Here is a 27,819-nt window from a genome sequence, read left to right on the forward strand (position 1 = left end):
TTTTCTTTTTCACTTATTTCCCTTTTAACTATTTCCCTCAATTTCTTTACGGTTTTGGGTCCATTCCTTTGGCCCCTTCCTTTTCTGGTTTTATTTTTATGTTATTTCCTGATCTTGTGTTGGCTATGTTGTTACCCCATTGTGCTTGTCATATTTTCGGTCGCTCCACTTGCTGTTTCAACTGCAATCCATGACGGGATATTGCTTTGGGGTCCGCCGGTCGATCGATCGATCGACCTGGTCCATATCATCATAGCAACAACCGCAGTCATAGTGGTAGTGAGCACTACGCGACAAGCCAAGGCAGATGGGAAATCCACAGAGCTGAGAACGAGAGAGAGAGAGAGGGCCCAACGAGTCATTCACCCTGAAGGGCAGAAGACACAAGCGCCAGGATCCACCATGGTCGGTTTTATATTCCACACCACCTTCGGGACCGTGATGGGATTGAGTAGTTAGCGGCGGCAGCAGCAGCAGCACATACCACACAACATGACCTTGCAACAACGAGTTTGACTGACTGACCCAACGCTAAACTTGCGTTGCTATGGATCCACATTCGGCCTCACATCCAGCAGCTGGAACTCTGGATTACTTCATCGGGCGGAGATCCATCGCGCGTTCTGGTGATCCATTCAGGACCAGCGACGGGAGCCAATTTCCATTCACGGTCTCCACCTTTGGTCTCTCAGATCCTTTTGGGTTGCAATGTTTGCGAGTCACTCCCTGGGCTAGTGTCTGAGGCATGCCTTAGGAGCATGACGTGATTCTCTCCTGGTTGGCCATGCCTCTTTTGCTATCTACTAGCCGCGTAGTCCTCATCCTGTGTGTGTGTGGGTGTGTCTGTGGTTCTAGAAAGTCTGTCTGGGGTCAGTCAGTCAGTCATCTTTGCTTTCATGATCAGCATGGAATCTTTTTCCTGCTGGTCTTTCTTCCCCATCCTGCTTTAAATTCTTCTCTCTATAATGAAGAATAAGCGGAATTAGGGAATTAGAAAGAAAAGAAAAAGGAAAATCAGAAGGGGAAAAAACAGAATGAAAAAGAAAAAAGAAAAAGAAAAAAAGCCGAATTGGGAAGGAGGAGACAAAGAAATTCGCAGCCCGCTCTCTGCCTCTCCAAAAGTGACGATTTTCTTTTTTTTATCATTTTCGATTTTCCCTGTTTTCTCTTGCCCCTTCTGATTTTTACTTTTACGTTTTGGGGGGTGGGTGGCATTATTCTTTTGAGCTGCAACTGTGACTGGCTGGAGGGGCACCATCCAGTTTGGCGTGATAGGCTGGGGCTCATCCTGGGTACGATCGACCGGGAAGTCTCGTCAGCGGTGATTCGTGGTGGGAAAGGCGAGGTTCCCATGGGAATTGCAGAGGGAGAACATCCACATCCAGCCAACGTGGATGGGCTCTGGAAGTGAGGAAATCTTGGGCCGCCGGTTGTTCCTGTGGGCCAGCAAATCCAGCAAATCCACCCACTGGCTTCTCGATTTTCACTTTCTGGCCCCCCTCTCTTTCTTTCTCTCTCTCTCTCGCGCGCTCTCTCTCCACTCCACTTACTCACCTTCCTGTGCGGCGCGCCCCCCCGCCCCACCACCACCCTCTTCTCTCTGAGTCTCTCACTCTCAGTCTCTTTTCCCCCCGGGTGCTCGACGCTTCCGTGCAGGTTCTGAGAACTTTTGAAGGGGTCCTGATCGGCATCACCTCACTCCACCCACCACTGGCCCGTCCTGCCTTGTTTCTTCCACTCTTCTCTCTCTCTGTGTGTGTCTCTCTTAACTCTCACGCTCTGGATATGGCTGGCCCTCTTATTTGAATACTTACCAGTCTATCCCCCCTCCCCTCTCTTACTCTCTCTCCTCTGCCATTCGGCTGTGACTTCTGTGGCGTCATCTTCCTCTTTTCTTTTCTCAATTCCCCTTTACTATCGCTGTGCCTGGCCTTAGTCCGGTCTCTTATTATTAACAGCCGTTTTTTTACTTTTTCCTGCCCCCAAATTTCCCAATTACCGACTTTCCTCTCATATACACACAACCCCCGTCTTCTCTGACCCTTCTGGAAAACCGCCGCTGTTGCCTATACCCTTGCTGCGGGACATCGACACGACTAATCAATCCTTTGTCCACCAAACAGATCTCAATCCTTCACTAACTGAGGTCTTCCCTTATCTACTCAACTCTCTACCTTGCACTACTTACTACCACTACCACCACTACTGTTACCACCTTATCGCCGGGTCTCGCCTCAGCCTGTCTTCCCTCTCAGTGCCGCCTCACCGTCGCGCTGTTTCTCTTTACGCTTCACCATCTGAAACACGGCTTCGCTTATCGACGAGTCTGGCCTCTCCGGAAAGGGTGGCCATCCAACATCCGAGACTGGCGAAGTACCGGATTCACTGCTTGGGCTGTCTCGGAGGATTACAGCACCAACGAGGTGGATTTCGGGGCTTCACTACACCTGCGCCGTACCCCAGTGACCGACGCACGCTGTACGCGATGCTTAAAAAGAAGACCCTGCATCCTCCCATACTCTTCCGACACCATACTCCCAGCACTACACCTGAGCTTTCTCCTACGTCTTCCTCATCGGACAGCGAGTCGGACGAGGACATGGACTCCTCCGGTTCGCGTCCGCTGAGTTTGACGGTTCCTCCGGGTGCTTTCTGTCCCATGCGTCCCTCATTAGATGAGGTGCTGGCCAACACTGCACCTGCCCCCTACACCCTCAGCGCCTTCATGGCCTATCTCTCGCAGAATCACTGTCTGGAGACCTTGGAATTCACCCTGGAGGCCAAGCGGTACCGGGAAACGTACGATGCCCTGAGCCGCCAGCTGAATGAATCGCCTATCGTCACCGACTGCACCGGCAGCCAGCATCTGCGTATGCTCTGGCAGCGACTGTTGACTGCTTACATCCTGCCCGGATCGCCACGGGAGATCAACGTCTCCAGCGAGGTCCGGGATGACATCCTTCGACACGCCAACCTACCGAACCCTCCGCTTCCCGAAACCCTGGACGCTGCCGTAAAACTCGTCCACGATCTGATGGAGGAGTCGATCTTCCTGCCGTTCCTCAACTCACATGCCTCGACCGCTCACGTCTTGCCGCTATCGGAGCCGCTGTTTCCCCATGAGGACGATATCACCGTCGTATCGAATTCGAGCTTCGACGAGCACACGGCCAGTCGGGGTCGATCGAAGAGGAGACGGCAGTCCCCCCAGTCTTCTAAGGATCTGGGATCGCCCGTGTCCGTCGGTTCTCCGCCTAGCCGCTCGAACTTCTCCTTGAGTGCAATGACTTCGATGGGCAAGGTCGGCCATCGGACTTTGGGACAAGTCTCCAACGCCAGCGGAGATTCCGCGTCTGGAGCTTTGACTGATGACTCGGGAAGCCTGCAATCGAGCGCCAGTGTAGGCGAACCAATGACACCGCCGACTACGCCGCCTTCCAGTGATCCCCATTGCATGCACTTGGCCCACAGCCCGAAGCGCACCGACAACCCATGGAAAAAGATGGGACTGAAGTTGGGCTTCAAAAAGCGCTCGGGCCACGGAGGCTCCGGCAACCAACATTTCAAGTTGTCTGGCATGGACGAATGACTGGCCGTTCAGAACCGGCCAACAACAACCTTACCGAAATCACACCCTATCTGGCAGAGCGTCAAAGCTCTGATGATATCCCTCAACACTCACTCCCTCGCTCGCTATCCTCGTCGGACCGCCGAAAATGGCATCCTGATCTCCCCCTCTCTCACCGCATCGGCTAGACCGCATGATCCGATCTGCATAACCTGATATCGCATATATGATTGATCTCTCGGTTATTGAGCGAATATGTCGCATTGACTCATTGACTACGAGTGGACGGTGTAATGCATGTGCATTATGATTTAAGCATAACCCGGCGTTCTGTCTCATGTTCTTTTTGCCCTTTGTTTTCCCACTTGCATCGAAGCAAGCGACCAAGCGTGCATCATTCCATTTGTCATCAACAAAAACATATAGACTTGGGGGGTTTGTTTTTTTTTTTTTCAAAACGGGGGTGGTGGTTGTCTGTTATCTCTCTTGGCGTTTTGTGTCTGTATCCATATTGAAATCTTTCAAGGGGGGTTGTGTGGGGTGTCGAGTGACATTCTGTTGATGTGTGCGTGCATGGGAGTTGTTCTTATCCCCCTTCTGTTCGAAGGGCATGATTGCATTGTCTTTCTTGGGATGGCATATGAGGGGCTTTTCTTTCATATGCTGTTTCCCCTTTTCCTTCTCCTCCGTGTTTTAGCATCACACTTTGCATTAGCATTAGCATTGGCATCACTGTGTACTGGTTGATAGATACCCATGGATTGGATGCTTTTTATCTCTGAATATTTTTCTTCAGTGCTCAAAATGTAGGGTCCAGTAGATTATAGACCACACTGTCTTGTCATAAGGTAAAGAATCTGGTATGGAACCCTTTTTATCACCCATCATTCATACTTCTTCCTACCTACAGTTTCCACACGTATGTATCGATCGTCTCAAAATATTTACTAATCTTTTATCCTACAACTCCGTCACTAACCTACACACAAGTACACTAGGTAATTACCCAGTCATAGTCAGGCAGACAGACAGGCGGACAGCAATGCCTAAAAAAAATTACACCACGACTCTCCTTCCCGATCTTGTTTCCAACGCAGCAATGCCCAAATCCCAGCCATTATCGATCAATGCAGTAGTATACCGATTGAACCTCGAGCCTTCATTCAGGAACTCTAACGTCCGCTCCAGTACATTCATCGTAGTTTCTACCTGGTCTGAGGTACTGGTGGAGTCTGCTGTCGCTGCTGATGACGTCGACAAGACCCTTGCAGCCAGCAAGGCATGCGCCCATGCCTTGAGCTGGGATTGACTGGTAGTAGTATTCTTGAGCAGGATGTTTGCGTGCCATGTTGGGTTCTTTCTGCTGCTTCTGCTGCTGTTGGTGAGGTAGAGGATGTAGTCTTCTTTGTTGAAGAGGGTGGTGAGTTGGGGTATTGGGACTGGGGTTCGGAGGGATCGAGAGGAGGTTGTTGATCGTGTGCTGCTGGATGGTGCGGTGGAAGAGAGGAATTGGTGCAGGGAGATGCCTATACGGCAGTAACCAAGGGTTTGAGGGGGTTTCATTGTTGGGGACCAGCGGAGGATGCCGTCTGTTTCGAAGATTTTCTCTTTCTTGGAGACTTGGGCTGGGGTTAGGGTCTTCCAGGAGGGCGGTTGGTGGGAGTGTTGTGCAGGGGTTTGTTGCTGTTTGGATGGCTCTGGGTGGAGGAGTCGTGTGAGGTCTGGGTCGGTGTTTAGGAGGGTTGAGAAGACGATGTTTGCTCGCTGCCTGTTGAGACTGGTCATTTGGACGGAGCGGACGGCCGCATAATTGAGACTGAGGTGCAGGGCCTGAAGCATCAAGAGGCATATCCAGGTAGTGGAGAAATTTGTCACGCGGGAGACGACGAAGGAGCCGACCTGTGTGTTTCTTGGTCAGGCTCGCTCTGGAGAAGATGAGTTGTAGTAACTAGGGTCCTGGCTTACCAGCATTCCGATGAGTGATATGATTGTCTCTTGAGACGAATCTTTCTGTTGATAAGAAGTCAGTGATCGCGGCCTAGGCGCAGGGTTCGAATAAAGGTTGATTGATTCACTTACGGCATTGACCTCAGCGAGGTTCCCCCAGCGAGAGAAATGTGCACTTAGACTCGCCTTGGAACTCCCCCCTGCTACTCCGCATAAAGCGCGAAGGACACCTGCTGTGCTGAGTACGGTGACTCGAGGAGCACCTGCAGGAATCATTGGTGAGAGACAGTCAAGGATCATTGCTAGATCGTTAAAGATGTCCGCTGCAAGCCGGTACATCTTGCATTCTGGCTCGAGAGCAGTACCCACCCGGTGCGCGAAGAGGATCGTCGCGATACGGCCAGAGGTATCTTGGAGGATGTGCAGCAGTAGGGCTGCGGTGGGGGAGGCATCGGCGTTGCCAACTCCAACGCCTAAGGGCTGTTAGAAGGGGATTTCCTGGGGACCAGCTGTTGGGTGGAATTAGAGCAGCCACCAACCTTGCAGCACTGCTCTCGAGGATAGGAGGCCAGCAATCGAGCTGCTGAAGGCTTGGAGAGAGTCCTTCGTGAATTAGCCGTCTAGTTTGATAGGGGCTGGTATGGTACGCTTGACGCATTTGACATACAAACAATTGGTATCTGTATGAATTAGCAGAGCCCAATGCTAGGGTGATAAAATTAACAGTATCTTACGGCGCATAGTCATCTGTGACACTGTGGGGATATCCAGCAGGAAGGAAGACCTCAACTAGAAAGTCTTGAACGCTCTTTGAAGACCAAGCTGCCGGAGCAGTGGAGGAAGCATGCTAGCAGCGCAATTGGTTAAGTTGGAACGACAGCTTTGCAGCCTGGTGCGCGGATTTGGGTAACATTGGTCATCACTAACTGCCACATCCACGCGTCCCCAATTCTCTCCATGTTTCTTGCCATGCTCACGATGTGCAGGGCCCGCTGCGGGCTCGGAGTAAATGTAGGTTGCGGTAGGATGGTTAACCTCGTCCACCTCGGTGAAGGTTATTGCGGTGCTGTCCTCTTTAGGCGCCATTATGTGGCGCGTAATTAATTGGTCTCGATGGAAGTCTTATTTGAGACCTGACGTGATGTTGGAGACGCGTGAATCGATGGGAGTTGTATAGGAGATTGTTGTTGCGTGGCAGCAGTTGACGCTAAGAACACGGGCACGTGTCATGACATCTGCCCGCTGCAGTCCGGCAGAATATCAGATGGATGATCAGTATCTCTCTACAGTAGACTACGTAACTGCGGAGTGTCCTGTTAATTTGATTGATTGTATTCATGGTCTCCTCGAGCCCCAGTATTTAGTACTAATGAACCTCAGGGAAGAACTCAAAAGGCCCCGTAAAACGAGAATAGTCCAACATGCAGCAGACTTTTGGATCCGAATGAAACAACCATCTATGCACAGAAATCCGAAGATATCTCAGCAAGCCCCAGCCAGACAACAAGAAAGCATCCGTCATGTGTCGCGCCCCAAGTACAAGTAATCCAAACCGCTAAGCTCCGAAACAAGCAACCACCAGCGCCGTGACCGAAAAAAAAAACATGAAGAAGCCATCGAAGAAGAGCAGGGACGGAAGCAGCTCCTGGTTGGACAATGCCAACAAACGACCCATCACCAGTATGCGACGGTGCTCCCAGTCCCTGATTACGGTACCATCCAAGTTCCGATGATGCGAGACGAACCAGGCCCCACAACTCGCCTGTTACTCCATGGTTGAATTTGGAGAGAACAACGGCTGCCACGGCCCCAAGCCAATGGTCGTACTCTATTTTAACACGATAGTGTTTCGTCAATCACCAAACCGTGACCGCTACCGTTGCGTCATCTCTCGTTGAGTGATATCCGGAAGGATCTAAGCGAACAGGCTGGCACCGCCGGTCTCAATGGCCTCAATCTCAGCCTCGGACCAAGGAAGACGGTGGAAGCGAGCAGGAAGCTCGTCGCGGTCGAAAAATTCACCCTGCTTAGGCTGAACGGGGCCCAGAGAGGCACCAGAGCTGCGGCCAATGCCCTGAGAGAAAGAGGCACGGCCAAGAGGGCCGTGCTGCTGAGCCTTGATACGGTAGGCGGCGAAGGAGTCCGGGAGGATTCCGGAAGGAGAAGCGGGGTGAGGACGGGGGGTGTGGTCAACGGACTCTGTAGACGGTCATGTTAGACAAAAGGAGCAGGCGCGTAGAGTTGACGGGGTTGGAATACATACGAGGCACGGAACGCCGGCCGAGGAACCGGATGAGGGGGGTGCGGGCAGCGCTGCGCAGAGCAAAAGTGGCACGCATTTTGTATGATGGGAGGAAAGAAGGTAGAGGGTTATAGATTATAAGGTAGTCGTGAGGATGGAGAGCGAGGAATCGAGAGAAACCGCTGGTGTCCGACGCGACCGAATTAAGCGATTAATAAGTTGTTTGTTGGAAGTGGAAGAGGAAGTTTGGAAGGCAGGCAATTCTCCACGACAAGGACACAGAAGGCCTATATATTCTTGGAGGGGGGAAAGGAAAAGTGGCAAGGACTGTACAGAAGGCTGTCTGGAGGAAGGAAAAAGAGCAGGAGGAATTGGAAAGACTGGAGGGGAAAGGGAAGAGGAATGAATGAGGAGGAGGAGAGGAAAATGCCGACGAGGGTCGGAGCGGAAGCGAGGGTGTGGGTTTTGATAAGCAAGCTTGGTGGTATGGAGTAATACGGGTTATTAACGAGAAACCCGCCGCCGGATTTTATGATCCGGACTTTTGCCTTCCCATCCATCAATCTGGCACGATTACTATTCCTTGGACGTCTTGTCTATGCTGCTTGTGGTATGATCAGAGACCTAACTTTTGACTAGCTGCTCATCGCCAATTCGATAGCGACGACATCATTTTCCCCATCTTTTCCCCAAATCCGATAGACTGTTAGTGTTAGGATGATTGACACCTGATGATACTCCCGACGGCCCCGATCCTTGCCCAAACCCGCATTCCCGGTGAAGGAAGACCCGTGCCTGACTGGCCAGTGAGTTTGGGGGACCTGCATCGGTGCTGCTCTCGAATCGCCTTTCGTCCCGACGCTTTCACTGCACGTCTCTTTTCGCGTTCCCCTCATTCGTAGGATTCCCCGGAGGACGTTGTGCTCCAGTTGGTGTAACTCACTCTGTATCTCTCTTATCTCAGATCACCTGAGCGGAGAACATCACCGTAGTCTGGCGTGATTCCCCTCACACATGCACAATGCACACACACTCTCTGTGTGTCAGACTGTACTTTTTACCTTTCGGGATCTGACCCCCGCAAGCCCTGGGAAGGAGGGCAACTCAACTTCACTAGTAATTCCTTTCCCCTCCCCCCATCTTGGCATTTGCTCGGATGAAAAGAGTCTACCCCAACTAGCCTGTCCAAAAGGGGAAATTTTCAACACCCAAGTTAAGCATTTATCAAGATGAACAGGGAAAGGGAAAAAAAAAATTCATAAAGTTTAAATCTTAATATCTCTATGATGACTATTGTTCCTTTTTTTCCCCCAAACTTTGCCATTCTAGCATTTGCCGCTCACATTCGATTCCCTGGTTATTCGCTCGGAGTTGCAATCGCGTGATATCACATGATTGTTATCTCCCCACGCGTTTTCCGCCAGCCAAAAGTGGATTGGCATTATTGTGTTACTAACTTACTACGTACTACTGAATTATCGACTCGTCCGGCAGTAACCGTACCATAACAGCATAACTTACCGGCCGGAACATAAGTGGACACTCGGAAGGAGTCTCCGACCCGACTTCACCCGTGCTTTTTGCCTGATTTGCCTGATTGTGTTCCCGTCTTTCCCTGAGCAAGCTGGCCGGAGCTAAGGGAGCTACAGACAGGCTTGAACGACCCCCGATTTCTATTCTTATTCGTCTCGATTCCCACCCCGGTTCTTCTTCTTGTGATTATGCATGAGCTTCTGCTCTTCGCCTCGGTTCCCGCGCACCAGCATCATGAGCTTCTTCAACAGCTGGCCGGGTTGACGGCCATGCAACCCCGTCACCGCCTGGAAAGACGCTTGGTTTTCAAGGCCTACCGCAAGCCAGGCTTGACCAACACCCGGGTTGGGGCCAGTCAAGATCTGCAGGGTGTCGAATTGCAGCGCCTTAATAAGATGCTCAATGGAGGCATGTTCTATACCCAAGTAGTCGGTCCCGTGGCCAAAGCCGACTTTGGCGGGAACCCTTCCTCGTCGGGAGATCCAGATGTCTCCATGTCCGGATTGGAGGAGAAGCCATCGTCATCTTCGTCTTCTTACAGTTATGAGGATCAGCCCTGGAAACTCGAATTTAGAGATATCCCCGAGGCAGGCACTCGATCCGCGGTAACTGCTCGGCTGATGGCTAGTGCCACGCTGCCTAAAGGTGATATCACGGCGCCCATGAATGCCTGGGGTTATAGGTTAGTAGCTTCCCATGCCATTCGGTGTTATATCAGCTCCTCCATATCTTGATTGGTCCTAGTCGGCTGACAAACTGGGTTCAGCTTTGTCACTGAGTACGTGGTGGAAGGAGATGTCTTTGTTCTCAATGACATCGTTATCTTCCTACACCGTGTCCTGCTTTACCCGACTGGGGCGCAGGAATCACATGGACCTCGTCGGCAGCTGCCTGCGTATCAGGAGCTCTCACCGCTGGAACGGACAGGGAGCTATGTCCTGCAAGCTGCTATCACCGTCCAGGATGGCGGGAATCAGGAGATGATGAGGACGGCTTCGCAGCATTTGTTCGGGCTTCGCGAGCAGCTCAAGTCGGCTGTCCGTCTAGAAATGGCGGACCGGCTGTCTCTGGATACGCGAGCGAAGTAATCATGTATTATGATATCTTTTTAGCAGTGCTATATACCCCGGAGTTGATGGCTCCCAGTAGATAACTCATTCGAAATTCAAATTCTGTCATTAGGAGCCGAAGTGAATATTGTTAAGTTTCTTTTGTCCTTTTTTTTTATTTTTTATTTTAATTTTGTTTTTCTCAAGAGAGAAAGCAAGCTTGAGCTGAAAGCATACACATAGTTGGATGACAGCGGTGCAGTTGTAGCATCCATCTTTGTATGGGTTCAATGAGCCGTCAATATAAGCATGTGACTTCGCGAAGTTTAAGGCGCGCGTCAGCGCGTCGACTTCCGCTTTTGAACCCGACACCAGTTCGAGCCATCTAGTCGCAGATTCTTTCTCATTTGCTGCAATCAAGACCACAGTACCTGGCAGACATATCCAAGATTATCTCCAGACTCCAGTATCTCAGGATGGCCGGCGGTGGGGGCGTGAAACGTACAGCTTCCCCCACTCGAGCTATATCGCCGCCTCCACTCAAAAGGAAGGTTGAGTCTACCATAACTAGTAAGACACACCTATTCTGTTCTCGTTCTATTTTATACTAATGAAACTGATAAACCTAAGAAAAGGCTGTTTCCTCCTTCTTTACCCCGACATCTCAGAAAAAGCCCGAACAGATCACCTGGCGGATTGTCAACAACAGTGCGGTCATTGGCAAGTATACTTCGGATTCGAGTCACAAGAATAGTACAGAGAAGCCCAGAATCGCAGCATTTGACCTGGTCAGTTTAGAACGAAACCGTTAGGCGAATTTACGGTTTATCATTACGCGAGCTCGAGACTGACTAGGTGATCGCACCTAGGATTCAACGCTCGTCTCGACAGCCTCTGGAAATACGTTCCCCAGGAATGGGTCAGACTGGAAGTGGTGGCATGATACGATACCTGGGAAGCTCAAGGAGTTGAACGACAATGGGTATGTAGTAGGTTGGCTTATAGTTCCTTGATCGGACTGCTTCCGGACAACAGGATATTGATCTCTCTTCTTTGCAGATACTACGTGGTGGTCGTAACGAATCAAAAGAAGATCAGTCTCAAGAAAGATCTCAAGAAAGGCCAGAGCGACTCTAAAAGCCTTGTCAACTTCAAGGAGAGGGTGTCGGCTGTCATGAAGCAACTGGACATCCCACTAAGTGTATATGCAGCCACCGAAGATGACGAATATAGGAAACCCAGGACAGGTCTATGGAAAGAGATGCTGGACGACTACGACTTCGATGTGTCAGGAGTCAATCTGTCAGAGTCCGTTTTTGTAGGGGACGCTGCTGGACGGCCAAACGACCATTCCATGGTCGACCGGTAAGGCTGGCCTTTCGAAATCAACCCACGGACTTCATACGCTAACGGCGGTTCAAGCGGATTTGCTCTTAATATCAAAGTACCTTTCAAGACGCCCGAGGAGTTCTTCCTCAATGCTGACCCCGAGCCCCTCGTGGAACCGTTCGATCCGACAATTTACCTGCAAGCAGAGCCAACCGACGATGGTGAGTCTCCATGCTCGGGGTGATTGCGAATCGACCATCAGAATACCCTATTGACAACTTGTCTCGCATGATGCAGTGGCGCCACCTTTCTCTCGCCAGAGCCCCCTCGAGCTGGTGATATTTTGCGGCAGCCCTGGTGCGGGCAAATCCTCGTTCTACTGGGAATACCTGGAACCGTTGAAATACGAACGAGTCAACCAAGACCTTCTTAAGACCGTACGTCTTCTTTATTGTCTCCACCAAACTTTATACGGGTTACCTTCTTCCAACACACCCTTCTACGCCAAGCCCAAAAAGTGTCAGTGGCTTCGCTCGCGCAGCAGCTATACACCTCAACGACCTACCCACATCTATGTACTACCAAGATTGCATAATCTATCAGCTAACCAACCGCTCACCACAGCGCCCTAAATGCATCAAAGTGGCGAAGGAACACCTTGCAGCCGGTAGATCTGTGGTTGTCGGTACGTGAACGTTGGGAACGGGGCAACCTTTTCCCCAAGAGACCAACCCACTCAACCCTTGCATTGACACTTCGACGGTCTACGATGTCGATTTCTCGGGCTCGAGTCTAGCCAGGCTACACCAACCCTAGCCCATATTGCGATCCATCCCTCCCCGCTTCTCCTTCAAGTACCTACAGTGACTTTGCAAATGCACGAACGATTAGATTTCTTCGCTGATCAAACGCACAGACAACACCAATGCCGACCCGGAAACCAGATCCGAGTGGGTAGAAGTCGCTAAGGAATTCAACGTCCCGATTCGCTGTGTCTATTTCACAGCTTCCCCGGCCCTCTGCCGGCATAATAATGCGGTCCGTGCCGCAAATCAAACCTTGGTAAGTCCGTGCGAGATGAAGATGCGCGTGCACTGCATCCCCATTGTCCCCTTCCACCCCCTCCCTCCTACCCAAAACCATAGACTGTCCTCATATTTCCCTTTTCGAGTTGTTCGAAGGGAGGTGGTGGTGATAGCACCATCTTTCCCAACGGTCACACGTGTATCGTGACATGTTATCGGATCATCAAACACACCTATACCCATACATGCATACATACACCATTACAACAACCGATGTACACCATACTCAATACTAACCTCCATCGAATCATAGAACCCCGAATCACGCACCCTTCTCCCCGGAATTGCCTTTGGAGATTTCCTCCGCCGATTCAAAGAACCCTTAATGGAAGAAGGGTTCCAGGACATAATTCGCGTGGAATTCCGCTTCCGAGGAGACGAAAACGCCAAAAGATTATGGGGTCAGTACTGGGTGTAAAGACAACTCTCTGTGTAGTAGTATCCAAACAACCAACCGACCAACCAACCATGGTTCATGCCTTATGGCCCCATATGAAAGCAAACATGGGAACACAGCTCAATTCAAATTCTACCCATAAATAAGTCTAGTTACCTGCTGCTGCTGCCTACGTAGTCAGTCATATGTAAAGACAGGGCTGATCTAGCCTGTTCTAGGCATTCTACCAACCATCTACAGTATCTAGCGGGAATGAAAAATGCATGCATGACTGAAGAAAATCAATATCAATGGACGAACGAGCGATCTGCCAGACTAGCTAGCTAGCCACCAGCTAACTAAGCCAGTACTTAGTCTAGGCGACATGTGCGGTACGAGTTACTCGATTCGGGTGGCTGTCGAAAGGGAGGAGGGGGGTGATGGGAAAAGACGGTCGACCCCGCGCATGCGTCAGGCGACTGGTATGACCTGACCCTGGCTGGCTGGCTGGCTGGCTGGCTGGCCCTTTGGGGGTTTGAGTAACCGTGACTATTACTACTGCATGTATCATTGAGGAGGGGGAACAAAAGTACACTGCATATGCATTGCATGTGAGCAGCAAGGGCGGGAACCATAATTATCCGTTGGAAGGCATCACCTGAGTAGTACTAAGATGTAGTAGTTATTTATATGTAGGTCTAGTTAAGTAGTATCTAGTAGTATCGGTATATATACACACACTTGAGTGTACAGAAACGCAAACAGAGAACAGGCAAATATCTATAGAAGGTATGCTTTTGGGCTTTTTGGTGCAAGGGGACAGCAAAACAGTTCTAGTATGTATCAGGGAACAGCGGGCCGTAGAATTTCAAGTAGGATAAATGAATGAAGAACCATGCCTTGGGGTATAAGACAGAACAGAACACCAGAAGCGCCCTTGCAATGGTTTCGCTTCCCTTTTCGCTTGGTAACCCAGCCACTTTTGCTTTCAATCGTAATTCTTCTTCTGCTTTATGCTCCCCTCATTCCCCTGTCTTTGCATCCACACAGAACACACGCATACACACCTCCCCTCTTCAATCATTCGACGGTGCAACCCAACGGTTGATTTTTGTGCCAAGGACAATGACGCAAGGAATGCATCGCCGGCAGAGTGAACACACACAAAGGAGATGCTGGGCAGTGTACAGCACTATCAATACATGTTGGCGCGAACAAGTATTTCGACAACAGGGAAAGAGGGGTACATATGCAGAGAGATCAAACATTAAGGAACGGACTGCACTCTGCGAGTCAGTAGTCGCAGGTGCTCAGGTCATCAGTCATCATTATGCAATCACAGATCATGAACAGAAACAGGAAAAGAAAAAGATAAAACATATCCGTCGAAACATGTATACTATAGGAGAGGCATAAGTCATCATTCGCTGAATCAATCGTTCGAGAGGCGTTAATAAAAGTCGTAAGATGGTATACATCGTAAGCCTCCCGCAGTCTGTCTATGGTCATTAAATGTTTCCATGTTCGTGTCAAGGCGGTCGAATCAGGACCGTATAACGAGATCCTGGAAGAACTTGACAAAGTTGCGTTTTAACGAACGGGTGCGACATAGTCCGGATCCATTTGCTGCTGGGGCGATTTTCATAGGACCCACGATCTCGCCATCGCCCAGCTCGGGGAACTTGTCGTCGTGAAGGCGTGGGATCTTGACCGGGTCACAAGGGTCACAGTGGAACTTCATCAAACTCAGACGGGGTCCTTCTGTCACCTCTAGCTCAGACAGCATCGCCTCATGATGGCGGCGCCATTCGCGGTTGATGGATTCCCATTTCTCCTCTGTGAGCTTGTAGATCGTGGAAGTAACCCCATAATGTTCACCAGTCCGGACGAGATGCCGCATGAAGTTGCACTGAGCCAAGTCCCAATCTGCGCGCAGCTGTCCAAACGCTCCCAGGTCACAGGTCTCGGGTACATAAGGCTCCGGTTGGATGGTAAAGTTGGCATGACCGAGTCTGTTCGCCCATTCGTCATTTGGGTCGGAGAGCGTGAATGGAGGCGCGTCTCCCGAGACCGTCCGTACCGTACTGGCTCGTGGACGATTGAATGATGAGACAGATGGCTTGGACGAGAGGGGTGGCGAGGGCAAGTCTGCCAACCGCAAATCTGCGACAGCGCTGCAGACAACTGGGCCATCATCTACCATGTTGTCGGCTACTGAAGGGGATTGTAACGGAGAATGGACGCGGGACGCGGTCTGGTAGGATGGTTCATCGCCCATGAACGGTGGCAGTAGGGGAGTCGTTGCTTGAGGGGCCGAATCCTCTTCCTGGCTGTACCGGTTGGCTTTGCTGATGTCAATGGGTTGCGTGCCGGCCTCGCTAATGGCCTCCTCAAAGATAGTCCTGGCAGGTGAGGGAGGAACCTGCATTGAGTTGACGCGAGTGAAAGAACCTGTAGTAGGACTGGCTATGGCGGATGATGCTGAATTAGTGCGGGAACGCAGCTGTGTTGCGAATACATCTGCACCGTCCAGGCCATCGGAGGCACGTTTGGACTTCCAGCGAGTGGAGATGGTGGAGATTCGGGAGCCGATGCGTGAAAGACCCCGGGCGGAGATACTGTCGGAACGTCGATTCCTAGGCGAATGTGTAAGATCCATGCCGGCATCCGTTAGATCGTAGCTGTCAGAAGCATCGAAAGATGCGTAGTATGAATCTTCGGCGACCGACAGGCCTTGGTCAAAGTGTTCTGTAGAGCAGAAGTCAATTAGCGAACGAGTAGACGAACATCGGAGAATAAAGCAGGAGAAAAAGGAAAGGCACGGGGGCTGGGAGCAAGGGCAAGTAAAGTAACATACGGAAATAATCCTCCTCGAGGTCCCTGGGCTGAGACCCACAGGGTTCTTCCTTCACTCCTGTCAAGGGATTCCGCGACGAGCTCTCCATCGAGTTCCCGTGTCCTGGGGATGAAACCAGGGACGAAACCGAGCTGGAAAACCGCGTGTGGCCCTTGGCAGAAAAGAGAGACACGGCGGGTGAAACAGGCGTGGAGGAGTTGGTGGTCCAGGGCGACGGAGGCTGGCGAGATGACGGGGACGACTCAGCCATGGTTTCAAAACTATCGCGCCGTCTGGTATCTAGAAACTGAGCGGGTTTTAACATGATGGACGAGTCAAGACTACTGGCGTGGTAGTCAGGCTGGCGGTGACTGAAGATCGCGCAGATGGTGAGGCTTCCACTTCACGTGCCGGAACAGGGCGAAACGGACGTGAGGAGGAACAACGCGAAACGCAGGGGAGGACAGAACGGAGTCAATTTGAAGGCGGACGGAACATCATCCGGTGTTCGATTGATTGCCCAGACCGGCGGGGAGATGTATTTTTCTTTTGTTTGTTTGAACTACCAAGAAAAGGCGGTTCAAAGAAGCGAGAAAGAGAGAGAGTGGATGGGGAAAAAAAAGAAAAGGACGATCGATCGGACCAAAGAGACACCACGAGCCCGGGAAGAGCGTCCTTATTGTTCACGAGGAACGAGGTTGGTCTGTGACGTGGTGGCGTGGCGGTGGAATCGCGAGATTGCCTTGCAGTAACAGAAGCAGCGACAGGCTCTGATGGATAGAGGGGAGAAAGAGAAAGCGCAACTGACTGGCTTCCTGACTGACGCTGACTGCTTGAGATTGATTGATTGACTGACAGGCTTGGCCCGGATTGAAGAAGTACGGCCTGAAGGAAGGAGACGCTGAGAATCCGTTCGCGCTGGTAGGGCAGACAAAGACGTGGAGCCTGTCGGAGCACCCAGTCAACGAACAACTGGCCGGGATTGTTCGTGAAGCCCAAAGGACGCGGCTGACAGCACAGTGGGCCGCAGTCAATCGGAGGCTGATGATTGCGGTGAGGTTACAGGATCCGACTCAAGGGGGGGGAGAATGGTTGGAGGTTGGAGGGAGGAAAGGGAGGATGTTGGAGGAATGCTTGGGGAGGGGAGAAGAAAGGGCGATTAGGAATCTAGGAATCGGAAAGGATGAGAAGATATGGTGTGTGCTAGAGAGCAAGAGAAGAGAAGAGAGTCGAGTAACTGATGAGGGGGCGAGGAGAGGGGAAAGATGAGGAGAAAAGACGAAAAGAGGAGGCGATGAGAGAGAGAGAATGAAAGAGATCTGGGAGCACAGACAAAGCACGTATAGGCAAATAGCAACAATAACAACAATGTCTACGACCCAGCGCAAGAGGAGGGAGAGAGAATGCGTGTGTGTGTCAGGAATGTTGCTTCATTATTGATAGCTAATATTCTACACGGCGCGATGCGATGAAAATCTTCTTGTGACACTTGACAAATGAGGCCCGGTTTTTTTCTTTTTTGACAGCATCCAGTCGACCTTTTTTCCTTTAGAACGTTGCCCCAGTCGATCCATTGGATCGCAGTCTTAGCCCATCGTCACTAATTCTCCTTCTATCGGAGCTATCTAGCCTGCTGACTGGGCCCAATTTTTCCCTGTCGACCCAGCCATCTGACAGGCCAGTTTTAGGGCTGTCGATGGGCAAAAAATAGAAAAAAGAAAGGAAACAGGGAAAAGATTTTGGAGAGAGAAAACCAGAACCAACAGGCTAAAACCACAGAACCACAGAACCACAGTCAGGGTGATCGTCGGGTTTACACTAACTCAGACAGGCTTCTGAGGGCTCCGTTTCGCTGCGTGGCTGGGAAACCATGGATCGGGCCTCAGTGGCCATGGCTCGCAATTGTTCTTTGGGCTTCTGTGGCCATCGTGGGTCGGAGAAGACACGCGGTCGAATGGCTACTCCGGAAAGTGATAAGTTGTAGCAGTAGTAGTAGTTAGTGTTCGTATGTGCTAATCCGTGAGCAGCTCGGCAACAGAGTCGACTGGGATGGTTCGAATAGAAACACGCGCCGGATGATGATATCCAAGTCGCAGTTGTGTGTGATGGATGTCTGAATCCTCCCTCAGACAGGTTTCAACGGCTGCACATCGGCCGTCTCCAACACAGCAAGCGAGGATGGAGACGGACAGAGAAGCCGGACGAACAAGGGAACTCGGAGAGGGGACTAGTGGGGACTGGAGAGGACGTTGTCTAGACTCTGACCGACTCGACTGGTCCAACACAGATGCATCCCCCCATCGGATAGACAGAGCTCCATTCCTCTACTGCTTTGTGAACGCGCTGTGCGACCCCTCAATCCCCGTCGTCATACCCCTTCAGGGACCAAGGTAGAGTCCCCGAAAGTACGACGACCTATCAACCGTCACTTCTCACACTATAGATTTGACATCGGACCAGTCCCGACGGAACAGCAGGTTGGAATAAAAAGGGAGGGAAGACAGCAGGGGGTGTGGGAATGAATAGTTTGCAGTGGCCGGAGCTGTTGTGCTTCAATGCGTGAGGGAACGCAAGACATTGAGAATCTCGCCGTGGCACTGCTTGGGTACTGGACCGCGCCCCCAGTTCTGATGATGACAATATTGGCTACCTTCCTGTTATTATGACTATTGTTTCTTTATCAACTAGTAAACTAAACACTATACAGTATAAAGTGAGACCCAGGTCAGCGGTGGGGATGAGGAGAACAGAAATGGGATCCCTCAACTTGCCTTCTGATTGTTGATATTCATTTGTGTGAGCATTCAAAGATCTGGTGCCGACGTCAGATCCACATGGCTTCAGCGCCAACCGACCGGAACCTTGCCTCCCTCAACTCTGATGGTTTTTTTCCTTGGTTCAGTCCAGCTCGACCGCATCAAGAATGCTATTCGAGCGGGTGGAAGTCCGGCGCTGTTCCGCGGAAAACTCCAACGGTAAGGGATCTTGGCGCTACGCTTCCTGGGAATCTCTGTTGATGGCCGGCAATGACGGTCGGTATGTTTTGTAGTTGCCGCCTGTTCTAATCCTCAGTATCTCATGCTCGCGATACACGATGGCGATCGGACAAAAACATGCTGTATAATTGTATTCCGTACACTGTAGAAGAAGAGGATTCCAGGGACGTCATTTCGCCACGCTGGGGACGATTCTCGATGAGATTTCGGTATTCTTGACGAGTCGGCCGACTGCTGAACTTAATTGAGCGGATCGTTGCTATTTCCAGTTGATTCTACATCATGATGTTGGTGGACCACCAGTCCAAGCAGGACCACTCAATGCTCTTCTGTGTATCGGCAGAGTACCAAGTGAAAGTACGGAGTACTACTGTGTATATGCGTCGTAGCGCATACTCTGCATCAAGCTGGTGATCTATACAACGATCCATCGTACTTGTAGATTATCTAGAAAGTAAATGGCGTGACCATGCACTAATTCCCAATTAGGCAGGTCCAGACCGACTGACTCACCTCTTGCCTGAATGCTGCCTGTATCCTCAGGCAGTACTTGCTTATCTCCAATTCGCGATTCCATTGAATCCTCATCCCAGCATCACAAACCATATTTCCCCTAATTTTCGATCCCCCTCAACAGTCTCCCTCGCATCAGCCAATTGACCTCCATCCTTCATCTAGGGAATGCCTCTGCCCTTTCCCACTCACCCTTAGCCACTTAGAACCATGAAATCCCCCATCTCTCTTCTCGCGGCCGTCGGCGTAGCCTCGGCTGCCTCCCCGCAAACCCTCTTGTCCCTCGCCTCCACCGCGTCCGACATCATTGACGCCTCTCCTTTCCTCTCATTCCACCGCGACATCGTCCAGATCCCCTCCATCTCCGGTAACGAGACGGCCGTAGGCACCTTTGTGGCGGAATTTCTCGAATCGCACAACTTCACCGTGATCAAGCAGCCCGTCCCGTCATCCTCCAACGGCGACCCCAACCGCTTCAACATCTTCGCCTATCCATCCACCTCGCCTTCCCAAGGCCGCCCTGACATCCTCTTGACCAGCCACATCGATACCGTACCCCCCTTCATCCCCTATGGGCTCCATGATGACGCAAACAACAACTCCAACATTCTCATCTCCGGCCGCGGCACCGTAGACGCCAAAGCCAGCGTCGCCGCCCAGATCTTCGCCGTCCTCGACACCCTCGAGTCCAACCCAACCGCCAGCCTAGGCCTCCTGTTTGTTGTCGATGAAGAAGTCGGTGGCCTCGGCATGCGCACCTTCTCCGACAACTCCACTCTCAACCCCTCCCCGTCCCCCTACCACACCGTCATCTTCGGCGAACCCACCGAGCAGGCCCTCGTCGCCGGCCACAAAGGCATGCTGGAGTTCCCCATCATCGCAACCGGCCAAGCCGCTCACTCAGGGTACCCCTGGCTCGGTAGTAGCGCCATCTCCGCCCTCCTGCCCGCCTTATCGCGGGTCGATCGTCTAGGCAAGATCCCAGAAGCGGAGGGCGGGCTCCCCGCCAGCGAGAAATACGGTGAAACGACCGTGAACATCGGGCGCGTGGATGCTGGCGTCGCGGCCAACGTGGTGCCCTCGTCCGCGATCGCTGAGGTGGCGATCCGTTTGGCAGCGGGGACGCCCGACGAGGCGAGGGAGATTGTTGCACGTGCGGTGAGAAATGCCACCGGTGGTGACGAGCATGTGTATTGTGACTTTGCTGCGTATGCTGGTGGGTATGCGCCTCAGGATCTGGATACAGACGTCCCCGGATTTGAGGTCACCACAGTGAATTATGGTACGGATGTGCCGAACCTGAAGGTCTCCGAGGGGGTCAAGCGCTACCTGTATGGCCCCGGTAGTATCCATGTCGCGCATGGTGACAATGAGGCTATCACTGTCGGACAGTTGGAGGAGGCAGTCCGTGGGTATAAGCAGCTCATTGAGGCTGCTGTGCAGCGGGCTCGCAGGACTTAAAACTGACCAGCTAGCCATTAGCCGGCTGGCTACTAGCCACGACGTGTATATATAACGAGGAAACGATAATGATTGTTTCTCTTCGGCTGACTACTAGTAGTATGTATTCTGTATATAGAATATATACACCCGCGGGGAAGTTAATGTATGTACCAAGAGAATCTATCGTACAGACAGACGTCCAAGCCCGAAGCCAAGCGAGCAACAGAACCTAGTTGTTGTAACACTAGTAGCAATGCCAGATGTAGAACAAAGTAGATAATAAACCCAAGTCCCTGCCTTGGATGTAACCAGCCAGAATGCAGGAGCAATATATAGCAGTACATATAAGCAAGCATCAAACAAACAAAATCAAGAGATGATCAATCAATTCGAGATATCTTTCTTTTTTGTTAGAGGGATCTAAGGAGACGTAGTCCAAGAGAGAGATATATAAAAGCATAAGAAAAAAAATAGATAGTCAAAGAAATTATACCGACTCCTCCACCTCACTGGATGTTGGTATCGTCCGACTCTTCCTCATCCACCCGGTCTTCAACTCGCCCGTTGGCTTGAACCGCGGGAGAGGATGCGCCTCCGTATTGAATACATGGTCTTCGAGAGAGATAAAGTCGCGGTCCGAGAATAGCAAGTAGAAGTATTTAAGCGTCTCGGCCATCCAGAAACTCTCCATGTTGTCGCGCTTCACTGGAGGGTTGTCATCAGCGTTTGAGAGCGAGGTGAAGCCCGTGATTTTCTGAGGTTTTGGCTTCTGAGTTCCGCCGTCTTCTTCCTCCGATGATGATGTTGAGCTGGACGCGTCTTCTTTGCTGAGTTCATCGACAGGGATGTCCTCGACCACGGCAGTATGCTTGACAAAAGACTTGAACATCTCCCAGCCCCAGTGTCGGTAGATGTCGTCTCCGGTGATGCGATACATGTAGAAGAGGGATTCGACGGTCTCTGGGCGTTGGAGGTTGTGGCGGTCTTGTTTGTGGATGTTGAGGTCGTCGCGCCATTTGGTGGAGTAGTCGCTGACGGGGTAGATGGATTTGGAGAGGAGGGGGAGTTCGCCAGAGGCTTTTTGCTGGCCTGAGCTGGGTTTGGCAATGGTCGAGTCTGGGTACATGTCTGTTTCCATGACGCGAGGGTCGTCGACATTGAAGTAGGTGATCTCTGGTGCGAGGCCGGTCTTCGTGATTAGATACGTTGCCCAGCAGGTCTTGGTTAGTTCTCGGGCTAGAAGAATCTCTTCCTCCTGGCGTTGGCCCCAATCGGGTGACTGTCTTGCCTCGGACAGAGGACGTCCGCCAGTTGCTGCGAGAGCGATGGTGCCGGGGTAGAAGCAGACTAGGTGGTCCATCTTGGGGGAAAGGACTCCATGCAGCCCGGCAGGGCGTTCGCCCAGAACGGTCAACTTGGCGTTCTGTGTATAGGTGATCAGGTGCTTGCGCACGCCGACGAGGGACTCATCCCACATGTCCTTGTAGATCGGTTCAGTCTCTTGCGTTTGAAGGTACTGCTTGATGAGGTATTCTAGGAAACATCGGTCAGCGCATTGAATATTCACGCACAAAGCCATCATGTATACCATAGTATGAATCGCCTCTACTGCCGAGACGGATGTTATCGCCTTTAAATTCGCCGGTCTCTGGATATACGTAGATCGGAAGCAATCCGTCTTCCATCTTCTGGTCGTCCACGACCTCCATAACCTTCTCCACAGCCTGCCAGTACTCGGCCTCGCCCGTCAGTTTGGCCAAGTACTTGAACTCCAGCTGGAGAGTAGTGGCTTCGGCAGTAGATGAGGCGCCATTATCCGCGTACGAGGGAAGGCCCTCGGATTTGTTCAAATTGATGCTTGCATACGGGATTCCAGTGCCGGATTCAAAAGCACCCAATAGACGATCTGCCAGATCGGTGGCCTTCTCGATATACAAGTCTTCTCCCGGCGCGCCTGTATCGTCATCCGTAAGCGGAGCTAGCTCGGGATAGTTCGTGGAGAGATAGTGTGCGGAGAGTAAGCCTCCCAGCATGCGAATGGTAGTCTCGAAGGTATTCACATCGTGGTCCTGGTTGTATTGCAACGAGTTGTGGATCCAGCTGCGGGCATGTTGCACTCGCGACGTCAGGTTCATAATCATCAAAGTGTCCAGCGCATCAACAATTATCCACCCCATTCCTCCTTCAATCATGTGCCGACCGTTTTTGGCAATTGGGTGGTATTCATCGTAACCTAATCACCGGCAGACAAAGCCATTGTCAGTCACCACATCCAAGAATCAAGAGGTTAATTCCAGCCAGAAACTCACCCCACGCATTAGCCGCATAACCATCCCAACTGACAATGAAGACGTCGCGCACTTTCTCCCTCCTTGCTTCCCAGTCAATCTTCTCTGTCGCTGCGCTGCCATCGTATGGTGGTTCCGACTCCTCAAAACTTTGCACCCACTTCCAGAGCTCGGCGCCCTTCTCCGCGTCCGGTGTCTTCCATTCCGGCTTACCAGAGCCAGAGTAGTACCACAGAGCGAGCAGGACGAACAGACATAGCCCACTATATATGATCTTCCGCCGCCTGGCTCTCGGACCGGTGCGTCGTGGTGCGAAGTAAGGTTTGTCCTTGTACATGGGGAGAGTGCGGTCGCCGGCGAGGGGATTGTTCAGGGAGTTGGAGATACCAGTCGGTGGCGAAAACCCATAGCCAGGCAGCCCGTTGGTCCCAGGGCTTCGACTAGCACGCCAGTAGTTATTCTGGAACGGTTGCTGAGACGAAAATGGAGAACTGTTCCGAGGGGCCTGGAAAGACATGACCACCACCGCCAAGCTTCTACTACTATATCTGTCCTCTACCGAGGGAGGACCACACCTCCGACGCGCTCTAAGTCCGAGAGAATAGGTAGCTTGTCGGATTTATTCGCATAGGTACAATGTGTCTTGTCTCTGATTGAAGCTGGTGCTCAGGCAAGGACGTCGCTCTGCGCCTCGAAGTGGTTACAGGATACTCCGTTCGTTCGTATAGGTAGGTAGTCTGGGGTAAGCCCCAAAAGTAGTAGTCGGTATTGCGGCGGCAGGACTATAACGGGGCGAACGGTTATATCTAGTAAGGAAAAAGGAGGGGCCATTCAACGGTTAGCCAAAGAAGCACTGTGAATTACTGCAGTGGTAGTGAGATCTCAGAGTAGATGGCAATATTACCGATAAAGTTAGCAGCCCCCAATCGAACCAAACATCCAACGTCTGCGATTTGGATGACTCGGTCGCAAGTTGGGTCTGTTGATCTCCGCGGACGTCTCCCGATGCACACACTAATGGGCCATCGATGGTTCCCGGACAGAAAGATACTGAACAGGTGTCAACTACTCTGAGGAGATGTTTCGGCGCCTAGGGAACTGATTCGAGCATTACATAAAAGTGAGGGCAGCCATTCCGATGGACGCGTGTAAAACCCATGTGGCGCCTAGCTCAACTTGTCCTCAGCGCATGGATGCCGATCCTTGGTCGCGGCCTTGGCGGTAAACGGACGGCATTCACTGTTCCTGGAGAAGCAGCAGCAGCCATCATTATCATCAATACTAGTACTTAAGCTCGATCGTCAGTTTCAACGCATGGCAGAACATTATGTTTACCCGGTCAGGGTCCAATGCTCGGGTCCATGCACCTTCTTTGCCTAGTCTGTGGGGTAATTCCCCCATGTGATGATCTGGGCTACCACTTAATTCTACTAACCGGAGTACAAAGCTGCAAACTGCACGGCATTATCAATGCATGGATTGTGTACATTATATGAGCATAAGTAGATTGGGGGTGGGCTTCCCATAAGTTGGAAATAATAGCTTTCTACATCATGGCTAATTCTCAGGTATTCAATCAAGCGGGCACTACAACTTCTGGTATTCCAGCTTGCCCTCCAGCTTCTTCGCCTCAGCCACCTTGCGGACCGCTCTGTTGAAGTCATCCTGGTTGATCGCGTCCCGGTAATCCTTGATAGCAAATAGACCACTGTCTCCGAATTAGTCCTAGTCATGTAATAAAAATGGCAGAGCAACAACGGGAAATAGACATACGCTTCCGTAACGACGTTGCGAAGATCAGCACCGTTGAGTCCGTCACTCATCTTCACCACACTCTCGAAGTCAATCTCGCCATCCAGTTGAACGGTGCTGGAGTGGATCTTCAAGATCTCCAAGCGACCGACTTCGTTGGGCAGGGGAATCTCGATCTTGCGGTCGAGACGACCCGCTCGCAGCAGAGCCGGGTCAAGCGTATCAGGCCGATTCGTGGCCATGATGATCTTCGTCTTTCCAAGGTAATCAAAACCATCCAGCTGGTTGAGAAGCTCCATCAATGTACGCTGGATTTCCCGATCAGCCGAAGTACCCTCTGAGAAACGTCTTCCACCGATAGCGTCGATTTCGTCCATGAAGATGATGCAAGGCTCGTGTTCTTTGGCGTATCCGAACATCTCTCTTATTAACCGCGCAGATTCACCGATGTATTTGTCGACAATAGCGGACGAGACAACTAGGATGAAGTTAGCGATCTAGGCCTACCTAAGCCCGCGCCCGGAGTTGATTATGTATACCTTTCAGGAAGTTGGTCTCCATTGAGCTTGCCACTGCTCGTGCCAACAACGTCTTTCCGGTACCCGGAGGACCGTAGAGGAGCACACCCTTGGGCGGCTTGATTCCTACTCTTTGGAAAAGCTCGGGGTTCTTGAGCGGCAACTCGATAACTTCTCGGAGCTCGCGGATCTGTTCGTTCAGACCACCAATGCCTGCAAAGTTGATCTGGCCTGGGTCCTCCAGTGACATGTTGTATACCAACGGATCAACCTCTCTCGGGAGCATTCTCATTATAGTAAGTGTGGTCATATCGAGGGCGACACGGGTGCCCTGCTTTAGCTTTGCCTTATCGACCTTCGAGCGGCAACCGACGACATAACGCGGTCCGGATGATGCCTTGACAATGACTGGATCAGGTCAGCCACATACCGGCAAAGAGAACGACAGACGATGGACAAGGATCTGCCCGGAGTCGAGGTTATATTGGGGAGAAATAGGGATGAACATACATCTCTCCTCATCCAGCTGCTTCAACACTTCTCCGATGATCTGGCCGACGCTTTGCAGCGCCTTGATGTTCTCTTCAGAGATATCGAACTCTCGTTGCAAATCCTTGATCCCCATGCGAAGAGACTTGAGCTTGGCTTCCCATTCTCGGAGCTCGAGCAGGCTCCTCTTGTAATCCTCGAGCGCCTGCTCTCTCTCCGGATCGCTGGCGCCGTTCATGATGTAAGGCAATCAGGGAGACCAAAAAGCAAAGCGAAGTCGAAACGAGATCCCCGGGGTCTCAGAAAAACAGGTTAATGACCCGAAAGGGTGAATATGCAGATGGATTGATAAGGGATAGGCCGGTTGACGGTACTTGGGATCTTACTGCATCCAGCTCGGCGAGCTGTCGAGGAGCTCACAGCAGCCACCAGCTCATTGTGATCACATGACGCTGGCTCATTGACAATGACATAATCATTCATGTATGCCTGAATAGTTGGGCTACGAGGCGACAAGGCAACAAACTTATCACTAACCGCAGTATCTATTATCCGGCTTGTTGTTTTTCAGGCACCCAGGTGTCTGTTTCGTGACCGCGGGCATTTTCGTCATTACGCAATGGAAGTTTCCAGACAAGAAAGCGTGCTGATGGGTTTCCCACCCATTGAGGGGCATCTGGAGGATGCTCTCTCAACGTATGAGATAGATCATAATTGATATGATTGGTAGTACATTGACCCATTCAATTGGTCCTGGACGCTTTACAGAAAGTTGGGGCTACTTACTGATGGAGGGGTAGGTGCGGATTGAGTTGTGTGGAAAGGAGGGGTTAACTGCGCCTACTTACAGGTGGCAGGATGCATCTGCGATCTGTATCAGAAGCATCATTACTGTCATACCAGCTTTAGCCGTGGCCCAGGCCGGGAAGAAGACATGGAAAGAGGAGCCATGGAGCATCGTCAACCCCGTCCTGAGTAGCAACACCCGCCTTACCCCGAGGGAATGCGGAAGATCTCGCTGGGGAGGGTAGCAGTCGAAGCAGCTTCAGCCAGCGAGAGCAGCGACAGATGCTGGCTGCCCCACCATTCCCTTGGAAAGATTCGGAGGACGAGACCGTGAGCTTTCCCGGGGCACGCCTTTGGGGGAGTTTTTGGCTCGAGCTTACAAGAAGTAGCCTGTAGCAAGTCTGTGGTCGTGTTTATTATTTATCTACTACTTCCCCCTCCTCCCTCCTCCTCTTGTGTTAAGAGTACTCTCAAAAAAAGCCTTTCTTAGATAGTACAACCACCATCTTCAAGGTCCTGTAAGTATGACTTGTCCCATATACTCATTTTATCACCCCTCCCATCTTTCTCTGTCCATTTCATCCTCCTCTTCTTCCTCTTAGCTGCTAGTCATGACCCCGCCATCATCCCACCATGTTGTGCTTGACCCCTCCATCTATCCATCCATCCATCCTCCTGTCTATATGCCATCACTCCATCCTGTCTGTCTATCAATGATCTGGCATCTCCGGATTTAGCACCAAGTCCCATTGATTAGTTGATCATTTGGGAAACTTGGCTGTGCCGAGCCTGGTCTATTTGATGGATCGGACCTCTCCACCTCTAATTCCCCCCCCGTCCTTCCCTTCTCCGTCACTCATCCGCCATCCGCTCATTCTTTTTGGGTCCTCGGTGAACACTCACCACCTTCCCCCCCGCTGCTGCTAGTGCACACCGAAACAGCAAGTCCGGAGCGCTTACATTTTTGCCTCCTCCGTTTTTTCCTATATCTGGGCCATGTTCTCCCTTTGCCATCTTTGTTTTCTCCCAGTTTCACTGATCCATAACTCATCCCCCTCCAGTCCATCAA

At 51.5% G+C, this 27,819-nt stretch overlaps 16 protein-coding genes across 16 annotated transcripts; 8 read left to right on the forward strand and 8 right to left on the reverse strand.

The window, feature by feature from the left end:
• Positions 1–131: 131 nt before the first annotated feature.
• On the reverse strand, positions 132–2,297 carry An18g06100 (uncharacterized protein; the record flags this gene model as incomplete). The annotated part of the gene is made up of 9 exons (XM_059745867.1): positions 132–324; positions 426–520; positions 596–678; positions 1,195–1,288; positions 1,374–1,490; positions 1,585–1,680; positions 1,815–1,942; positions 2,026–2,106; positions 2,267–2,297. 9 exons carry the CDS (start codon positions 2,295–2,297, stop codon positions 132–134), a joined length of 918 nt encoding a protein of 305 aa, XP_059602985.1.
• Positions 2,298–2,485: 188 nt separating this feature from the next.
• Positions 2,486–3,589, forward strand: An18g06110 (uncharacterized protein; the record flags this gene model as incomplete). Its single annotated transcript, XM_001399026.3, has 1 exon — positions 2,486–3,589. The coding sequence occupies one exon, from the start codon at positions 2,486–2,488 to the stop codon at positions 3,587–3,589; it is 1,104 nt and encodes a 367-aa protein (XP_001399063.1).
• A 316-nt stretch (positions 3,590–3,905) lies between these two features.
• On the forward strand, positions 3,906–4,130 carry An18g06115 (hypothetical protein; the record flags this gene model as incomplete). The annotated part of the gene is made up of 1 exon (XM_059745868.1): positions 3,906–4,130. The coding sequence occupies one exon, from the start codon at positions 3,906–3,908 to the stop codon at positions 4,128–4,130; it is 225 nt and encodes a 74-aa protein (XP_059602986.1).
• Positions 4,131–4,727: 597 nt separating this feature from the next.
• On the reverse strand, positions 4,728–6,601 carry An18g06120 (uncharacterized protein; the record flags this gene model as incomplete). Its single annotated transcript, XM_059745869.1, has 6 exons — positions 4,728–5,398; positions 5,534–5,606; positions 5,657–5,995; positions 6,051–6,150; positions 6,250–6,362; positions 6,443–6,601. The coding sequence occupies 6 exons, from the start codon at positions 6,599–6,601 to the stop codon at positions 4,728–4,730; spliced, it is 1,455 nt and encodes a 484-aa protein (XP_059602987.1).
• Positions 6,602–7,430: 829 nt separating this feature from the next.
• Positions 7,431–7,854, reverse strand: An18g06130 (uncharacterized protein; the record flags this gene model as incomplete). The annotated part of the gene is made up of 2 exons (XM_001399029.3): positions 7,431–7,714; positions 7,779–7,854. 2 exons carry the CDS (start codon positions 7,852–7,854, stop codon positions 7,431–7,433), a joined length of 360 nt encoding a protein of 119 aa, XP_001399066.1.
• A 57-nt stretch (positions 7,855–7,911) lies between these two features.
• An18g06140 (hypothetical protein) lies at positions 7,912–8,252 on the forward strand (the record flags this gene model as incomplete). Its single annotated transcript, XM_059745870.1, has 2 exons — positions 7,912–8,001; positions 8,061–8,252. 2 exons carry the CDS (start codon positions 7,912–7,914, stop codon positions 8,250–8,252), a joined length of 282 nt encoding a protein of 93 aa, XP_059602988.1.
• Positions 8,253–8,392: 140 nt separating this feature from the next.
• On the reverse strand, positions 8,393–8,905 carry An18g06150 (hypothetical protein; the record flags this gene model as incomplete). Its single annotated transcript, XM_059745871.1, has 2 exons — positions 8,393–8,701; positions 8,819–8,905. 2 exons carry the CDS (start codon positions 8,903–8,905, stop codon positions 8,393–8,395), a joined length of 396 nt encoding a protein of 131 aa, XP_059602989.1.
• Positions 8,906–9,478: 573 nt separating this feature from the next.
• Positions 9,479–10,378, forward strand: An18g06160 (uncharacterized protein; the record flags this gene model as incomplete). The annotated part of the gene is made up of 2 exons (XM_001399032.3): positions 9,479–9,972; positions 10,057–10,378. 2 exons carry the CDS (start codon positions 9,479–9,481, stop codon positions 10,376–10,378), a joined length of 816 nt encoding a protein of 271 aa, XP_001399069.1.
• Positions 10,379–10,815: 437 nt separating this feature from the next.
• An18g06170 (uncharacterized protein) lies at positions 10,816–13,171 on the forward strand (the record flags this gene model as incomplete). Its single annotated transcript, XM_059745872.1, has 9 exons — positions 10,816–10,909; positions 10,970–11,127; positions 11,209–11,321; positions 11,399–11,704; positions 11,762–11,889; positions 11,966–12,105; positions 12,272–12,353; positions 12,585–12,730; positions 13,007–13,171. 9 exons carry the CDS (start codon positions 10,816–10,818, stop codon positions 13,169–13,171), a joined length of 1,332 nt encoding a protein of 443 aa, XP_059602990.1.
• Positions 13,172–14,071: 900 nt separating this feature from the next.
• Positions 14,072–14,612, forward strand: An18g06180 (hypothetical protein; the record flags this gene model as incomplete). The annotated part of the gene is made up of 2 exons (XM_059745874.1): positions 14,072–14,443; positions 14,535–14,612. 2 exons carry the CDS (start codon positions 14,072–14,074, stop codon positions 14,610–14,612), a joined length of 450 nt encoding a protein of 149 aa, XP_059602991.1.
• Positions 14,613–14,672: 60 nt separating this feature from the next.
• On the reverse strand, positions 14,673–16,236 carry An18g06190 (uncharacterized protein; the record flags this gene model as incomplete). The annotated part of the gene is made up of 2 exons (XM_001399035.3): positions 14,673–15,877; positions 15,987–16,236. The coding sequence occupies 2 exons, from the start codon at positions 16,234–16,236 to the stop codon at positions 14,673–14,675; spliced, it is 1,455 nt and encodes a 484-aa protein (XP_001399072.3).
• A 115-nt stretch (positions 16,237–16,351) lies between these two features.
• Positions 16,352–19,209, forward strand: An18g06200 (hypothetical protein; the record flags this gene model as incomplete). Its single annotated transcript, XM_059745875.1, has 8 exons — positions 16,352–16,503; positions 16,589–16,670; positions 16,824–17,198; positions 17,723–17,935; positions 18,099–18,355; positions 18,499–18,621; positions 18,776–18,940; positions 19,110–19,209. The coding sequence occupies 8 exons, from the start codon at positions 16,352–16,354 to the stop codon at positions 19,207–19,209; spliced, it is 1,467 nt and encodes a 488-aa protein (XP_059602992.1).
• A 475-nt stretch (positions 19,210–19,684) lies between these two features.
• An18g06210 (uncharacterized protein) lies at positions 19,685–20,935 on the forward strand (the record flags this gene model as incomplete). The annotated part of the gene is made up of 1 exon (XM_001399037.3): positions 19,685–20,935. The coding sequence occupies one exon, from the start codon at positions 19,685–19,687 to the stop codon at positions 20,933–20,935; it is 1,251 nt and encodes a 416-aa protein (XP_001399074.1).
• Positions 20,936–21,404: 469 nt separating this feature from the next.
• On the reverse strand, positions 21,405–23,542 carry An18g06220 (uncharacterized protein; the record flags this gene model as incomplete). Its single annotated transcript, XM_059745876.1, has 5 exons — positions 21,405–21,671; positions 21,774–21,948; positions 22,042–22,450; positions 22,506–23,150; positions 23,227–23,542. 5 exons carry the CDS (start codon positions 23,540–23,542, stop codon positions 21,405–21,407), a joined length of 1,812 nt encoding a protein of 603 aa, XP_059602993.1.
• Positions 23,543–24,792: 1,250 nt separating this feature from the next.
• An18g06230 (uncharacterized protein) lies at positions 24,793–26,202 on the reverse strand (the record flags this gene model as incomplete). The annotated part of the gene is made up of 4 exons (XM_001399039.3): positions 24,793–24,913; positions 24,979–25,435; positions 25,497–25,883; positions 25,986–26,202. The coding sequence occupies 4 exons, from the start codon at positions 26,200–26,202 to the stop codon at positions 24,793–24,795; spliced, it is 1,182 nt and encodes a 393-aa protein (XP_001399076.1).
• A 294-nt stretch (positions 26,203–26,496) lies between these two features.
• Positions 26,497–27,764, reverse strand: An18g06240 (uncharacterized protein; the record flags this gene model as incomplete). Its single annotated transcript, XM_059745877.1, has 7 exons — positions 26,497–26,650; positions 26,813–26,935; positions 26,959–27,151; positions 27,251–27,355; positions 27,398–27,449; positions 27,563–27,637; positions 27,711–27,764. The coding sequence occupies 7 exons, from the start codon at positions 27,762–27,764 to the stop codon at positions 26,497–26,499; spliced, it is 756 nt and encodes a 251-aa protein (XP_059602994.1).
• Positions 27,765–27,819: the final 55 nt, after the last annotated feature.

This window comes from Aspergillus niger (assembly GCF_000002855.4).
Source record: "Aspergillus niger supercontig An18".
In the NCBI taxonomy this organism is placed as follows: domain Eukaryota; kingdom Fungi; phylum Ascomycota; class Eurotiomycetes; order Eurotiales; family Aspergillaceae; genus Aspergillus; species Aspergillus niger.